Raw genomic sequence first — 12,073 nt, forward strand, 5'->3', positions numbered from 1 at the left:
AACTCAGTGATACCTTTCCAAATTAACATGAAGTGAGACTTAGAGGAGAATTTAAGGTTTTTACAAAGATTTGTAGCTTGGGTTGAGAGTGAGGATATTGATTTGCTCACCGAGCTGGCTTATTTGTGTTCAGATGTTTCATCACCATGCTAGGTGACATCTTCAGTGAAGCATCCGATGAAGCGATTTTATTTTAATCCGCTTGGAATTTATACTGTCCAGTCTGTTACAGTCAGTACTGTCATTTCTGTTTTTGTTCTGGACGACTTTGTTTATGGGGTCCAATTCTCTATGTTTGTTGATTGCATCATGGGTGGAGAACCATGCCTCTAGGAATACCCATGTGTGTCAATGTTTGGCTTGGGCTATTGTACATTGTCCCAGTTAAACCGACGGCCTTCGTTGTTCGAGTGTACTGATAGTAAGGAGAGTTCATCATGTCATTTTGCCATACGGACCGGCAGTATAAATTCCAAGCGGAGTAGAACAACACTGCTTCGTCGGAGGCCTCACTTTTGATGTCACCTAGCACAGTGATGAAACATCTGAACGAGAACAAGCCAGCTCGGCGAGCATGTCAACAACCTCACTTATTTGGGAACTTGCACGTGGTGGTACAGTTCTGAGCCCAGCCACTGACAATGAGAGTCATCCTTGACACAAGGAGTTGCTATTGATTATTTCAGAGAAATGGTGGCAGTGCATAGAAAGCAAAGGCTCAATACTTCAAATTACATAAAATGTTTACCGGTTTGTTTGTGTTGTGTCTGTGCTCTACATGGATAAATTATACAGTCTGTTGGCGAGTACTGTGTACAGTTTTGGTCTCTGTATTTAAGCGAGGATGTATCATTGGAGGAAGTTCAAGAGAGGTTCACTTGCCTGATTCCTGGGATGAAGGGATAAACAGGTTAGGCCTTTATGCCTCAGAGGTTAGAAGAATAACAAATGACCTTATTGAAACATACAAGATTCTGAGAGGGTTGACAGGGTAGATGTTGAGAAGATGTTTCCACCAAGTATTGGGATACTGAACATGGTGACAGAATAAGGTAACACTCACTTGAAATTTGGGATGCAAAGGGATTTATTCTCCCAGAGGGTGGTGAATCTTTACCAGAGAGAGTTGCGCAAGCTAGTTCATCGAATGGATTTAAAGCGGAAGGAGATAGATTTTTGAAGTATTAGAGAATGAACAGCTATAATGAACTGGCACAACAGAGGAAGTAAAACCTGGAGCAGATCAGCAATCATCTTGTTGAATGGCAAGAAAGGACCAAGGGGCTGAATAGCCTACATCTTCCATCCTTATGAATCTTCATCCATTCTCATCACCTCTTCCCTCCTGCCCATCTCTCAGTTCACTTCTCCCTCATTAGGCATCAACTCTAAATGCACAAATACTATTTTAAATAATTCCATGTGGTGGGGAGCTCTAAATTCTTCCTATACAATAAAATTATTTTGATATTGTTTACTTGATTTGTTGGTACTTATCACATATTTATGCGTCTCGTTCGGGATTCAGCAAGGCACGGAAACCCGTTATTACAGTCGGCCTAGCAAACTGTCCTGGACCTCCCATGTAGATACAACAGTCAAGAAGGCACAACAATGTCTCTTCGTCCTCAGGGGCCAAGAAAATTCAGCATGTCCATACGGACCCTGACCAACTTTTACAGATGCACCAATGGATGGGCCTTTCCAATTTCAAATGTAACATTGCTTTTGCTTTGTGTATCTGTAATCGTGTACGCCTCACCCTGTCTAAGCACCCTATGACTTGTACATCCTTGTATGTTATGATCTGCTTGTACTACTTGCAAAACACAAAACTTTTCACTACACTTAGGCACATGTGACAACACTAAATCAAATCAAAACAAAAACCTTTGACCATTTTGAAGACATTTATCAGATTCATTTTCAGTCCAAATCTGAATGAAACTACTGACTAAGGGAATAAGGAAAAACTGGTGTTTCAGTGACTGATATACAAATTGAAGACAATTGATCGAAAAAAAAAGCAGAGCAGCTTTGGCAAAAATTTCTTTATTTTTGGAATGCAACTTTTGCCAGGGTGATAGAAAATAAGTGCAAGAGTAGGCCAATCAGCCCATCAGGAAAGCTCTGCCATTCAACATGAAAATGGCCCATCTTCTATTACTATGCCATAATTTCTTTTTCTCCCCACACCCAAAGTCTTGACCCTCTTCAAATCTATTTATTTCTTAATCATATTCACTGACTTCACCTCCACAGTCTTCTGTGACAGAGAATTCCACAAGTTCACCACCCGTTATGAGGAGATATTTCTCCTCTTAATCAGTCCAAAATTGACTGCCACATATTTTGAGATTACAATCCCCTGTTCTCCACGCACTAGTCAGGGGAAATATCCTTCTTGCTTCCAGTCTCTCTATCCTGTCAAAGTTTTATATGTTTCAATGAGATCTCTCTCATCCTGATTGACTGATTTCATTTGTTGTTGCGTGCACCTAAGTACGGTGAAAAGTTTTGTTTGCAAGCAATACAGGCAGATCATAATAAGCCAGAACATACAGATCACAGGGTGGGGAAAAAAACTTGGACAGATGAAGGCATACAGGTTAAAGGGCGTAAGATGTGTGCTAGGCAAGATCAACATTAACAAGATCAGCATTACATTATTTGAAGTTACTCAGTCCATTCATCAATCTAATAATGGCATGGAAGATGCTGTTCTTGAACCTGCTGATGCACGTCTTCCTGCTTCTGTATCTTCTGCCTGATGTAACAAGTTGTAGGAGAGCATTTCTGGGATGGAATGGGTCTTTGAGATGTAGGCAGCCTTTCTGCAGCAAGAAAATGTGTAAGGGGAGTCCATGGATATGAGTGAAATAGTGGAGTCCATGGATATGAGTTTGGCTTCTGCAATGGTCTGGGCCATGAGCAACAGCTTTTGTAGTTTCTTGCGGTCCTGGGCAGAGCAGTTGCTGTACCAGGCCATTATGCACCTAGACAGTATGTTTTCTACGGTGCATCTGTAAAGGTTGGTGGGGGAACCTTATGGACATGCCAAATTTCTTAAGCCACCTTCCTGTGCCTGCTTGACGATCGCATCTACATGGGTAGCCCAGGGGCAAGATGTCAGTTATCGTCACTTCTGGGAACTTGACATTCTCAACCCTCTCAACCTCTGATTCGTTGATGTAGATGGGGCTGGGGTCTCCTCCTTCCTTTCTGAAGTCAATGATCAGTTCTTTAGTTTTGCCCGACATACAGAGAGAGGTCGTTCTCATTGCACCATGTCACCAAGCCCTCAATCTCCTTCCCCTATTTGGACTCATCATTGTTTGTTATCCGTCCCACTAGTGTGTTGTCAGCAAACTTGTAAATGGGACCTGTTCAGAATTTGGCAACACAGTTGTGGGTGTACATGGGAGTAGAGTAGGGGGCTGAGAACGCATCCTTGGGAGGGCTGTAGGATTGAGTGTTATTGTGGGGGAGGTGCAGTCGTCTACCTTCACTGGCTGTGGTCTATGGATCAGACAGCTGAGGATCCAGTTACACAGAGCAGAGCCGAGACCTAAGTCTTGGAGATTTTAGATCTGTCTGGAGGGGATAATGGTGTTGAAGGCGGAGCTATAGTCAACAAGCAGGGGTGTGACATATGTGTCCTGTGGTGCAGATATTCCAGGGATGAGTGAAATGACATCGTCTGAGGACCTGTTGCATCGGTAGGCAAACTGTATGGGATTGAGGCAGGCTGGGAGACTGGAGTTGATGTGAGCCATGACCTGCCTCTTGAAGTGCTTCAAGATTACAGAGGTCTGGGGCACCGGGCGGTAGTGATTAAGGCATATTGCTGTGTTTTCTTAGTTGCTGGGATGATGTTGGTCTTCTTGAAGCAAGTGGGTACTTTGGCTAGTAGGAGGGAGGAGTCGAAGATGTCACCAGCTGGTCCACACAGGATCTGAGTGTATGGCTAGGGACACTGTCCAAGCCCGTCATTTCCCTTGGGTTGACTCCCAGGAAAACCGATCTGATGTCTGCAGTGGCGACAGAGGGAAAAGGTGCAACTGGGGTAGTTGGGGCAGGTGACATCTCGCTGCTGGCATTCTGCTCGAACAGAGCTTAGAAAGCATTGAGCGCATCAGGGAGAGATGTGTCTTTGTCTGCGATCTTGCTGTGCCTCATTGTTCATCCTGTTATGTTGTTTTTGACTAGAGGTGTACTCACTGACTACTGAAGACCAGGCGAGCAGCACTTTCAATGTATTCTCAATCAATTTTCAATGTTTTTAAGCAAAACTTCAAGATGCCTCTTTTAGACATGCTGACGTTTTTGTAAAGTTAACTGTCCAATTACTTTGTAGAGCAAATCTTGCATTTAGTAATATTCGCATGTATTTGAATCAGAAACTCAAAAGGGAGAAGACACAGGGGCCAGGAGTGCAGAAGGTTGGTTTGGTCCGTTAACTTGGTCCGGTACTGCCTCCTAGCATCTCTGATGTCATTACAGTGATCATATCTGGGTTTTCTGTAGTTGTCCAATTTGAATGCTGCACGCTTGGTCTTCAGTAGGCAATGAGAACAGACCTAGTCAGATTCAATCACTATTTTTGTAAAGGAGTTCAATGTATAAAGGGAACATTCTGCAGAACTACAGGAGAGGCGTGGCCTTGGATTTACATAGAATATTACAGCACAGTACGGCCCTTCGGCCCTCGATGTTGTGCCGACCTGTCATACCGATCTCAAGCCCATCTAACCTACACAGCTGAACGAATTTGATAGTCACTTTTCAAACAATTGGCACAGTAACAATGGGCCCAAGGGCATTTTTCTGTGCTTCCATTTTTTATGTTATCATAGCCTTTGCTCAAACCATCGCAATCCTTTCAATTTTGAGTGCATCTTTGTAACTCATTTCTGTCTTTCCTCCAATGTTCCAATATCTTTATCATAGAAACATAAAGAAGTATGATCTGATACCCTTTACAGAGACATGGCTGAAGAATGATTTAACTTAGGTCCTGAAGTATTGGAGTGTACATGACATTTAAGAAGCATAGGAAGCTAGAGAAACATGAAGGGTGGCTCTGTTAATTAACAATAGTACTAGTTCAATAGAAAGGGATGATTTATATTCAGGAAACCAGGGTGTAGATGCAGTTTGTATGGAGATGAGAAATGGTGAAAGCAAGAGGTCACTTGTGATGTACAGGCCCCCTGATGCATCCTTGATAAACAAGAATGTGAAAGATTATGGGGTTAAGTGGGAATGTGGAATAATCGGATCAGCTATAATCTTATTGAATGGTGAAGGAGGCTTGAGGGTATATAGGGCCTTCTGCTCCTAATTCCTCTGTTGACATAGAAGCATTTTTAGGATTTACATTTGATTAAAAATATCTTGTAGGATAAACCTATCTGCAATGGTTTTAAATGAAACTTCATCCAGTTGCCTCTTTTAGACATACTGAGGTTTTCATAAAGTTAGCTGTCCAATTACTTTGCATGGCAGATTCTGCACCTAGCACTCTGCAAATATACTTAACAAGAAACTCAGAAGGGAGAAGATACCATTTCACCTGGAATTGGCATTTGCATTCAAACAGAAACGCTAACCACAAACATTGCCTAAATTGTTGAAAAAATGATGCAAATACGTATTTAAGTAAATTAAACAATATGATCCCAAATAATAACTTACACAGAAAAAAATACTGCTTGCTTCTGTCTTTCCTTTTCTTCAATTTATAATAGACAAATTGTGAGATCATCATATTGTCAAGGGTAACATAAAAATTAGCTGTAACAGTCTGTAATGAAAACAACACATTAAGTTAATTGCTATAAATTCCCAATAGAAGGTTTGCAATGCAAATAAGTTGTAGAAAGTGAAATTAGAATATCCATTATCACTAAATAGCTCATTATGCTACCATGTAGTATAAATATCATTACAACAAAACTAGTTTATGGCTTTAGCTCATCATATTTAAATATGCTTATAAAATTATGCATAAATATAAGAAGTATTATACTTTCTGAAGTTTCATCAACTTATGTCAGCAACAAGGATCTACTGTGAGTTAAGAGGTGTAAACATTGAGGCATTCTATCTTGAACATAGCTATACTTTGTGTTTCACTGCTATATCTCTTAGCTGCACAGTAATAATATGTTTGATTAATGACTTCTCCAGCCATCTGAGATAGGGTTCAACAGCTTCTCAGTTGCAATAGTTAGCTATGATGTTCTGACATTGCTAATGAGCAGTGACCAAACAGATAATTACTAGGAGTAAGTCCCTGGATTTTTTTTGCAGAAAGAAAATTAATCATTTGCTCTGGTTTTTAATATAGCAGAAGCAGAAAAATTTCATTCAAATTATATTTGGAACATCTACAGACCCAGAACAAAACCAGAAAGAAAAAACAATGCGAGGAAGGAGAGATTGTTTTTCACAAAGAGTTTGTGGGAGAGGCCTGTCCACGCCTTTGTCGAGCGTCAATGGCTCTGGAGAGACTTTTTTTTTGTTTGCAACTTTTATGGTCCAAAACAAAGCACTGTTGTAGCTGTTTAAATAAGGACAGAGATCAGTATTTCTTTTCTCAGAAACAGACATTTGAAAGTTGATTGATAGAGATTTGAAGAGGTGCCTTTTTCCAGTTGATGGTTGCTTCAGCTCAGTGCTTCTTTCATAAAATATTTTAATTTTTTGATTACAATTTTCTTCTTTACATGCTTAAGATTAAAATCTGTGGGTAAGGAAGGTTTTTTTTAAAATTATATCTAAGGTTCTTTTAAGGGCTTCTTTTGACGTATAATGTCACTGAGGCTTATGGAAGACACAGGGAGGTATGGTTAGTAGATTTAGAGAGGGGTGGTCACACAGCAGCATCAGTCAAATACATTGGAGACTGCCAGAAAAAGTAAGAAGGGTGTTCACAAGTCTCCTGCGGCTATGTCTCTGTCAAACAGATATTCCATTTTGGGTACTCTTAGTGGTGGTGGTGGTTGGGGGGTGCGGGGGGGAGGAATAGTCTCTCAGAGGGAAAATAGAAGTGGCAGTCAGAATATGGGCACTAAGAATGAATTTATGTTAAGCAGGGTTTGCCAAAATTTGAAAGAATAATTGTTATATGGGACTCTTCTAATAGGGGCACAGGCTGGAGATTCTGTGACAATGACCATGAAGCCAGGATAGTACATTGCTTTCCTGGTGCCAGGGTCACGGATGCCTCAAAACGATTGAAGTATATTGTCAAAAGGAAATAGGGAGAAGCTGGAAGTTATTGTACCTATCAGTGAGAATGACATAGTTAGGGAAAAGGTTAAGGCTCTGTAGAGTGAATACAGAGGATTAGGTAAAAGGTTAAAAAACAGAACATCAGAAGGTAGGGATCTCTGGTTAGTCCCGGTGTCACATTCTAATGAGAGGAGGAATACAAAGAAAGGGCAGGTAAATCAACAGTTGAAGAGATGGTGCAAAATCCAAGGGTCCAGATTTTTGAATCATTGGGATCTCTTCTAGAGCAAAAAAGGCCTGTTCAAAACAGATGGGTTTTACCTCAGGGGGCCAATGTCCTGGTGGGGAGATTTGCTACTGCTATTTCAAGAGCCTTTGAACTAGTGGATGTGGGGGAGGGGGTGCGTGGGGGCAGATCCTAAGTAACAGTGAAAATACAAAAGGAGCTGAGGATGGTTTGGAATCAAAAAAGAACAAGTTAATTAGAAAAGACAGAAAAGAGCAAGTCAGAGAACAAAGGTAACTCTGAAGAATTAAACTACATTTATTTCATTGCAAGGGCTTGTAGGTAAGGCCGATAAACTTAACGGCATCTATGGGCACATGGGACCGGGACGTCATAGCTATTACAGAAACTTAGCTGAGGGAAGGACAGGACTCGCAGCTCACTGTTAGAGATCTGTTAGGAAGAATAGAAAAGGGACACAAGGGAGGGTGGTGTTTTTGATTAAGGAAAGCATTACTACTGTACTTAGAGAGGATATTTCTGAGGGATCATCCAGTGAAGCTTTATGGGTGGAAATTAGAAACAAGAAAGGGATTATCACCCTGATGGGATGGCAGTATAGAAGCCACCCCATAGTCAGAGGGAAATTAAGAAGCAAATATGTAGAGAGATCTCAGATAGATGTAAGAATATTAGGGCTGTAACAGTAGGGGATTTTTAATTTTCCAAATATTGACTGAGACTACTGTAGTGTTAAGGGCTTGGGATGGTGAGCAATTCGTTGAATGCATTCAAGATAATTTTCTTTATTAATGTTTAAATGTACCTAATACTGAAGGAACAAAATCTGACCACAGCAAGTGAGTAAAGTATCAGTTGGGGGTTTACTTTGGAACTAGTGATCATAATTCTATTAGTTTTAAAATAGTTATGGAAAAGGATAGGCTGTTAAAGTTTTTAATTGGAGTAAGGCATACTTGAATGATGAGAAAGGAACTTTCAAAAATTGATTAGAATAGACTGTTTGCAGGTAAGGGGATGACTGAGAAGTGGGAGGCTTTCAAAAGAATGATAGTAAGAGTTGAGAGGCATTATGTTTCTGCTCAAGTGAAGGGTAAGGCTGGTAAGAGTAGGGTACAATGGATGAATAAAGATATTGAGGTTCTGGTCAAGAATAAGAAAAAGCCATATTAGATCTAGACACCTCGAATCAAACAAATCTGTTCAAGAGTGTAGTGGGTGTTCTTAAGAGGGAAATCAGTAAGGCAAAAGGGGGACACGAGAGATCCTTAACCTTGTCTGCCAAGGCGAAGCCAAAGAGATTCTACAAGTACATTAGTAGCTAAACAGCAACTAGGGAGAAAATAGGGCCCCTTAAAGATCAACAAGGCCATCAATGTATTGAACATCAGGAATTGGCATGATGCGAAACTAATATTTTGCATCAGTTTTTAACTGTGAAGAAAGAAACAGAGACTAGTGAACTCAGAAATAAATACTGACGTTTTGAAAACAGTTCATATTACAAAAGAGGAAGTGCTGTAGGTCTTAAAAAACATAAAGGTGGATAAATTTCTGGGAACCTGATCAAATGCATCCCAGGACATTGTGGGGCCATAGGGAAGAAATTGCAGGGCTTGTTGCAGGAATACTTGTATCATCAATAACCACGGGTGAGGGGAGCGGAGACTGGAGGGTGGCTAATGTTATGCTTTTATTTAAGAAAGGCTGTGAGGAGAAGTGTGGAAACTATCGACCTGAGAGTGGGACATTGTGGTGGGTAAGTTATGGGAGGTGATTCTGAAAGGTAGGATTTATATGCATTTGGAGAGGCAAGGACTGAGCAAGGATAGTCAGCATAGCTTTATGCAAGGAAAATCGTGTCTCACAAACTTGATTTTTTTGAGGAAGTAACCAAAAAAATGGATGAAGAAGGAGTGGTGGATATTGTTTACATGGACTTTAGTACAGCCTTTGACAAGATTCCAGGTGGTAAACTAATCAGTACAGTTAGATCACAACAAATTCAGGAAGTTTGCCAATTGGATACAAAATTGGCTTGATGGTAGGCACCACAGGGTGCTGGTGCTGGTAGAGGTTGTTTTTCTGACTGGAGGCCGGTGACCAGCAGTGTTCCACAGGGATCAGTACTGGGTTCACTTTTGCTTGTCATTTATATAAACGATTTGGATGAGGATTTAGGAGGCGTACCTAGTAAGTTTGCAGATGACACCAAAACGGTAGCAGACTGGACAGTGAAAAAAGGTTATCTAAGATTATAAAGAGATCTTCATCAACTGGGTCAACAAGCTGAGGAATGGCAAATGGAGCTTTGGTTGGATATCTGCATGGTATTGCATTTTGATAAAATAAACAAGGGCAGCACTTACACAATTATTGGTACAGCCCTGGGTAGAGTTGGAGAACAGAGAGACAGGGGTTCAGGTACATGATTCTTTGAAATTCATGTTACATGTAGACAGGGTGATTAAGAAGGCATTTAGTATGCATGCGTCCTTTGCTCAGTCCCTTGACTATAGGAGTTGGGGTGGCCTGTTGAAGTTTACAGGCATTGTTGAGGCCTCGTCTGGAGTACAATGTACAGTTCTGGTCGCTTTGCTACAGGAAGAATATTATTAAATTGGAAAAGCGTTCAGAAAAGATTTGCCAGGACGTTGCCAGGAATGGAAGGTTCGAGTTATAAAGATAGGGTGGGACTTTTTTCACTGGAGCATAGGAGGTTGAGAGTTGACATTCTAGAGATTTAAAAGTCATGAAAGGCATAGATAAGGGGCAAATAGCAAGAGTCTTTTCCCTAGCGTTGGGCAAGTTCAAAGCTAATGGGCATATTTTTAAGGAGAGAGGAAAAAGATTTAAAAAGGACACAAGGGACAACTTTTTTATACAGAGAGTGGTTTGTATGTGGAATGAACTGCTGCAGGAAGTAGCAGCTGCAGGTAAAAAATTACAACATTTAAAAGGCGTTCGCATAAATAGGAAAGATTTGGAAGGACATGGTCCAAATGCAGGCAAGTGGGGCTAGTTTGGTTTGAGAACATGGTCGACATGGATTAGTTAGACTGAAGGGTCTGTTTCCACACTGTAAGACTGTGAATCTATGGTTTTGAATCTACTGTTTTTCCAGTGTCAAAATGGTTAAAACAAGGGAGGTTTGAAATAAAGTGATAATGGGAACTGCAGATGCTGGAGAACCCAAGTGTGGAGCTGGATGAACACAGCAGGCCAAGCAGCATCTCAGGAGCACAAAAGCTGACGTTTCAGGCCTGGACCCTTCATCAGAGAGGGGGATGGGGAGAGGGTTATAGATAATAGACAATAGGTGCTGGAGTAGGCCATTCGGCCCTTCGAGCCAGCACCACCATTCATTATGATCATGGCTGATCATCCACAATCAGTATCCTATTCCTGCCTTATCCCCATAACCCTTGATTCCACTATCTTTAAGAGCTCTGTCTATCTCTTTCTTGAAAGCATCCAGAGAGTTGGCCTTCACTGCCTTCTGGGGCAGAGCATTCCATATATCCACCACTCTCTGGGTGAAGGAGTTTTTCCTCAACTCTGTTCTTAATGGCCTACCCCTTATTTTTAAACTGTGTCCTCTGGTCCTGGACTCACCCATCAGCAGAAACATGCTTCCTGCCTCCACAGTGTCCAATCCCTTAATAATCTTATACATCTCAATCAGATCCCCTCTCATCCTTCTAAACTCAAGAGTATACAAGCCCAGTCCCTCCAATCTTTCAACATATGATAGTCCCACCATTCTGGGAATTGACCTTGTGAACCTACGCTGCACTCCCTCAATAGCAAGAATGTCGTTCCTCAAACTGGGAGACCAAAACTGCACACAATACTCCAGGTGCTGTCTCACCAGGGCCCTGTACAGCTGCAGAAGGACCTCTTTGCTCCTATACTCAATTCCTCTTGTGATGAAGGCCAGCATGCTATTAGCTTTCTTCACTACCTGCTGTACCTGCATGATTGCTTTCATTGACTGATGTACAAGAACACCTAGATCTCGTTGTGCTTCCCCTTTACCGAACTTGACTCTCTTGAGATAGTAATCTGCCTTCCTGTTCTTGCCACCAAAGTGTATAACTACACATTTATCCACATTAAACTGCACCTGCCATGCATCCGTCCACTCACCTAACCTGTCCAAGTCACCCTGTATTCTAATAACATCCTCCTCACATTTCACACTGCCACCCAACTTTGTGTCATCAGCAAATTTGCTACTATTACTTCTAATGCCTTCGTCTATATATCATTAATATATATCGTAAACAGCTGCAGTCCCAGCACCGAACCTTGTGGTACCCCACTGGTCACTGCCTGCCATTCCAAAAGGGGCCCATTTATCACTACTCTGCTTCCTGTCAGCCAGCCAATTTTCAATCCAACTCAATATTTTGCCCCCAATACCATGTGCCCTAATTTTGTTCACCAATCTCCTATGCGGGACTTTATCAAAGGCTTTCTGAAAGTCCAGGTACACTACATCCACTGGCTCTCCCTTATCCATCTTCATAGGTACATCCTCAAAACATTCCAGAAGATTAGTCAAGCACGATTTCCCCTTCATAA

At 41.4% G+C, this 12,073-nt stretch overlaps 1 protein-coding gene across 5 annotated transcripts in view; it reads right to left on the minus strand.

Moving 5' to 3' along the window:
- Nucleotides 1-12,073, minus strand: part of LOC125457831 (lysosomal amino acid transporter 1 homolog) — a 71,472-nt gene that overhangs the window by 20,024 nt on the left and 39,375 nt on the right. For all 5 annotated transcript variants that reach the window (XM_059651077.1, XM_059651080.1, XM_059651076.1 and 2 more), the window contains one exon: nucleotides 5,698-5,806. In XM_059651077.1, coding sequence (XP_059507060.1) covers nucleotides 5,698-5,806 — 109 coding nt within the window. The remainder of the gene's footprint in view (nucleotides 1-5,697; nucleotides 5,807-12,073) is intronic.

The sequence above is a fragment of the Stegostoma tigrinum genome, chromosome 14, assembly GCF_030684315.1.
Source record: "Stegostoma tigrinum isolate sSteTig4 chromosome 14, sSteTig4.hap1, whole genome shotgun sequence".
Classification (NCBI taxonomy): Eukaryota; Metazoa; Chordata; class Chondrichthyes; order Orectolobiformes; family Stegostomatidae; genus Stegostoma; species Stegostoma tigrinum.